At 32.7% G+C, this 5,381-nt stretch overlaps 1 protein-coding gene across 1 annotated transcript; it reads left to right on the forward strand.

The window, feature by feature from the left end:
• On the forward strand, window positions 233–1,951 carry LOC107609999 (aspartic proteinase PCS1). Its single transcript, XM_016312063.2, has one exon. It carries the CDS (start codon window positions 582–584, stop codon window positions 1,878–1,880), a length of 1,299 nt encoding a protein of 432 aa, XP_016167549.1. The 5' UTR covers window positions 233–581; the 3' UTR covers window positions 1,881–1,951.

Raw genomic sequence — 5,381 nt, forward strand, 5'->3', positions numbered from 1 at the left:
AAACTTTGTATAAAAATAGATATTTTTAGTTAAAAAATTTACATAAAACTATAAATGCTTAAAATAAGAAAACAGATAAAATTAGTCTATATATTTGAACTCAAATGTACTCTATAAGCTTTTACCTTTATTCATATTCTGATACGCTTATCCTTATAATTTCACTAATATTATAATATTTTTATTCATAAAAAATATTATTTAAATATATTTTGATATTTATGATATTTTGTATGTATTTGTATTCATTTCAAAACTCTTAAATTAACATAGAAGATGCATGACCCTGCATTCAAAGTTGAAACAAAATATCCCTGGTTTCCGCGGAATGTGATGACATGGATTCTCTGGTACAATCCAGCTAGCAATACATCATCAGAAGAATCTTTATAACCCAAAAAACTGCACCACTGACGGTACAATAATCCAACAGAGACCCATCCTCTCCGGCCTCCACCATTTATGCCTCTTTAATTTCCATCCAAACAAAAACATTTTAATCATCAGAGAGGACCTAACAATAAAAACCAATCTACCAAGTACCAACCAACACCACACTAATAATAACACTAACTCAATTCATGGCCTCTTCTACACCTCTTCTCCTTCAAACTCTAATAATTTCCATCACTCTTCTCCAATTCCAAACAAGTAATCAACAACAACCGCTCCTCCTACTTCCGCTGAAACAACAAACACAACAACCTTCTTCAAATTCTCGAAAGCTCTCATTCCAACACAACGTCACCTTAACGGTCACATTAACCGTCGGCACGCCCCCACAGAACGTTACCATGGTCCTCGACACAGGCAGCGAACTCTCTTGGCTCCACTGCAACCCCGTAAACAACAACACCTTCAACTTCTTCAACTCTTCTCTCTCTTCTTCCTATGTTCCAACCCCATGCAGTTCTTCCATATGCAAGATTCGAACTCAAGACCTACCCATTCCGGTCTCCTGCGACTCCACCACCAGCAAACTCTGCCACGTCATCGTCTCCTACGCCGACTCCACCTCCACCGAGGGCACACTCGCCGCCGACACCTTCTCCATCGGAGCCACCCCACAACCCAACACTCTCTTCGGCTGCATGGAATCTGGGTACACCACAAACCCAAACGAGGATTCAAAATCCACAGGTCTTTTAGGCATGAACCAAGGTTCACTCTCCTTCGTAACCCAACTTGGCCTTCCCAAATTCTCTTACTGCATCTCCGTCGGCGAAGGCTCCTCCGGCATCCTCCTCTTCGGAGCCACCACCGCGTTTCCCTGGCTTGGCCCTCTCCAATACACACCTCTCGTCAAAACCACAACCTCCTTGCCGTACTTCGACCGCGTCGCTTACACCGTACAGCTCGAGGGGATTAAGGTTTCGGACAAGCTTCTTCAACTTCCCAAGTCCATTTTTGTTCCCGATCACACCGGAGCGGGTCAAACAATGGTGGATTCGGGTACCCAATTCACGTTCCTTCTTGGGTCGGTTTATACGGCGCTAAAGAATGAATTTTTGAATCAAACGAAGGGGAAGAGTATGTTGAAGGTGGTTGAGGATCCGAACTTTGTGTTCCAGGGAGCCATGGACTTGTGTTACAGTGTTGTGGGTGGTGGTGGGGGTGTGGCGGCAGAGGTGCCGGCGGTGACAATGGTGTTTTCGGGGGCGGAAATGAGGGTTTCCGGTGAAAGGTTGCTGTATAAGGTGAATGAATCGATGTATTGCTTCACGTTTGGGAACTCGGATATGTTGGGGATTGAGGCTTATGTGATTGGGCATCATCATCAGCAGAACGTGTGGATGGAGTTTGATTTGGTCAACGCTCGAGTTGGATTTGCTGACACTAAGTGTGACCTTGCTAGTCAACGACTTTCCCCTGCTTCTTAACATTTTTACATACCAAATACTTTTCTATCTAATTAACCCTCGCATTACATTGTTTTTTACTTTTCCTTCTTTTTATTATTATTTTTAACTTAGTTTTTGAAGTATAACATTGTTAGAAAGATTTAGTGCGGCAACTAAGGTGACCACATGATTAGCGTTTTAGTTAAGAAAAAGTATAGGAAATTAATTTTTAATAGATAATATTAATAAATGTTTTATTGTAAAATTATTTTTTAATTTTTATTTTAAAAGAAATTATAATTAAAATTTAAAATATATAATTTAATATTTATAATTTACAATTAAAAAATGACTGAGTTAGTTGAAAAAATTAATCCCTTGATTATACTCTTTAGTTAATATGTACACCCTCTGTATCTATAAAGTAAATAAAACATTTTTTCTCATGTTTTATACTTTTATTTAACTAATAACTTGTGTTTGTTGAGAAAAAAGGTTTGCTTATAAGATTTAAAGGCTTATCTCCAGGTAACCTGGGAGTTGGGACATAAAATATCATAGTTAGTGGTGGCTAATTTTTTTTTATATTGGTTAAATATATGTAATATATTGTTATTAGAAAATTAGGTGTTTTTTTTTCATATGGTGTTTTATTCAAATCGGACGGTCCGATTTGTTTGATGAAAAAAATAAATTACAAATCGGAGGGTCCGATTTGCTTGAAGAAAAAATTAAACTCCAAATCGGATGGTACGATTTGTATTTTTTATTTTTTTATTTGTTAAAATAAAAATCGGACGATCCGATTTTAACATTAAATTTTTTTCTTTCGAAATCACAAATCGAACCGTCCGATTTATGTCATCCCATATCCAAATAAAACACCTCTCAACTCACACCATATTATCATACATGTTCTTTTTTTCCACACAAAAAATCAAAAGCGGTTAGTGGTCAAGCAAAAGGACAAAAACATTTAAAAGAAAAAAAAAAAGAAGAAAAGAAAACTAATCATGGTTATTGACCTTTCTTAGATGTGTGGCAGTAGTAGTACTGGTTATATCCTCATATCTAACCCAAAAAAAAAAAAATATCCTTTCAACAACCTTGATTGAAAAGTAAATTCGATTAGTAAAAATAAAAATGATTATATCATAGTAATTTACTATTTAACTTGATATATTTTTATGGGATCTAAGAACTTCAAAGATAATCAATTTGTCAATCATTAACAACGAATTATAGTTATCAACTTAGCATAGTTTTTTTATTTCTTTTTTTTTTTCAATTAAAAAAGTCTATGATGGAGTAGTATTTAATTGAGATTTATTTTAAAATTTGTCATTAACTAATAAATTAATTACTAAACCAACTTAACTTGATTTTCTTTTGTTAATTTAATTAAATTGATTATCGCTACTTCCAATGGCCGCTTTTTAATTTGATTATGAAGGTAAAGTTGGTACTGAACTTGGATATGGAAAAGAGTGGTGCTTAACATTGGTGTGGTGTCAGGCACAACTCGGATCCAAGAATTTCTTGAACTTAATTCAAAAAGTAAATTAACAGAGAAAATGGACCATCCGATTTCATGTAAATCATCAAAAAAAAATTTGATCATAAAAAAATCGCAGAGTCCGATTTACTTTATGTGAATTTCAGATCCTCCCTTCATGCAAAACGGACCCTTCGATTTGCTTCCAAAAACTTAAAAACAAAGAACTCGAAGGGTCCGATTTCTTAACACTAAATCTGAGCAAAAAATTGTCCCAAAAATTAGTATAGCACCTCCATCATCCATAACCCAGCACAACACCTTCACCTCTTCCATAACCAAAAAAATCAACCACCAATGGCTTATGTCTCCAAGGTAGAGTTTATTTTTGGGTAAAGCTTCATGGTAGGGTTTTTCTTTAAGGTTTTCGGGTTTTGGTGAATGGTCCCAGTTAATTAGTTGGATCCATGGTCCACCGGTTCCGGAGATCAATTTATGTTCTCATGGTTGTGTGTTTTTTTGGGTCTCTTTTTTTATTTTTATTTTTTTAGGTGTCTTCTCATGGTTGTGTATGTGAGATGTTGGAGATAATTATTCTTCAAAATTTAAATTCAATTAATATATTATAGTTATTCTAAATCATGAAATTGAGTTTCAAATAGAAATAAATTCTTTTTTTAATAAAAATAAAATTTTTTCACATGTTAAATAATTTTCAAACAAGGTGTAAATAGTCACCAAAAAAAAAACAAGGTGTAAATGATTAGCAGTTGGCACCACCAAAAACATTTCAGTTATTTTTTAGGCATTCATTAATTTGATAAGTTTCAAAGGTAGGTGAACCTGCTTAAGTGGCTAAGGTGGAGGCTCTAAGGGAAAACTACATTGATTTAATCATTTAATTTGTTCAATACTTCAAAGCAAAATGTGTTAATGATGCGTACCCATAAAGCATTATTAGATGAACTTGATCATCATGTTGGTTCGGCTCTCAACATTGACAAATCAATCAATCCAACAAAATCTATCACCCAATACAAGAATTTTAAGAATATGTAAACATGTAATCTGATCAGGAAATCTAGGCCAAAAACTAAAATATACATAATTGTAGGGATGACTACACAATAGAGTGGGGATGAGAAACAATTTTTTTCTTCCAACCTCGTTTTTCATGGTGGAGAAATTTTCCTCCTCTTCCTTAATAATATATAACTTTATCTGTTTCTACGGGATTATAGATAAATAAAATTTTAACTATTTTATATAATAACACATTATAAATAAAGTTTAAACATTAAATGATTAAATTTTAAACAAAGTATGCAATGTACTTTTACAGATAAAAAAAATATGATGGATATTGTACAATTTTCATTTGAAAAATCAAGTATTAACGTCTTTGAGAAATATTAGGTAAATAAACAATTTTTGTAATTAAGTCTAATAAAATTATTTTTTAAAAAAAAAAGAAAAGACATAAATTCATATGCACATGTGAAAATTTTTTATTGTGTTAATAAATTATTCAATTAACTTAGTTAAATTTAGTTACTAAATGACTTGTTTCTATAATCACGGTAACGTCTTTATTATAAAAATATTATTGCTACTCCAGTAGCTCTATTTAAAATACTTAATAATTCAACAAAAATGATGAGAGGTCTCCATTAAATTAACTAATCGTTTTTGTGTCCAATATTTGGGGTAAGTCTCAAAGTTATTCTTAACGTTTTAATTGTCCTATTTAAATCCCTAACATTTCAAAATAGACTTAATGTTGTCTTGTCGTTAGGGATCCGTTAACAGAATTGACAGCGGGACAAAATTGAGACGATTTTGAAACGTTAGGGGCTTAAATAGGACGAAAACGTTGGGAACAAAAACAATACATAGAAATAAATTTTAATTTTATCCTTTAATAATATCAATTTTTTATTGTACATAGTAGTCAATTATTTTTTAATCACATCTAAATAAATTACTGTTAATAAAATTACTTTCATTATAAATAAATTAATTTTTTTATAATTTTACTCTTAAAG

This window comes from Arachis ipaensis, chromosome B07 (assembly GCF_000816755.2).
Source record: "Arachis ipaensis cultivar K30076 chromosome B07, Araip1.1, whole genome shotgun sequence".
Lineage (NCBI taxonomy): Eukaryota > Viridiplantae > Streptophyta > Magnoliopsida > Fabales > Fabaceae > Arachis > Arachis ipaensis.

Excerpts from the sequence above, each read along its gene's own strand:
- LOC107609999 (XM_016312063.2), top strand. The coding sequence starts at position 582 with ATGGCCTCTTCTACACCTCTTCTCCTTCAAACTCTAATAATTTCCATC.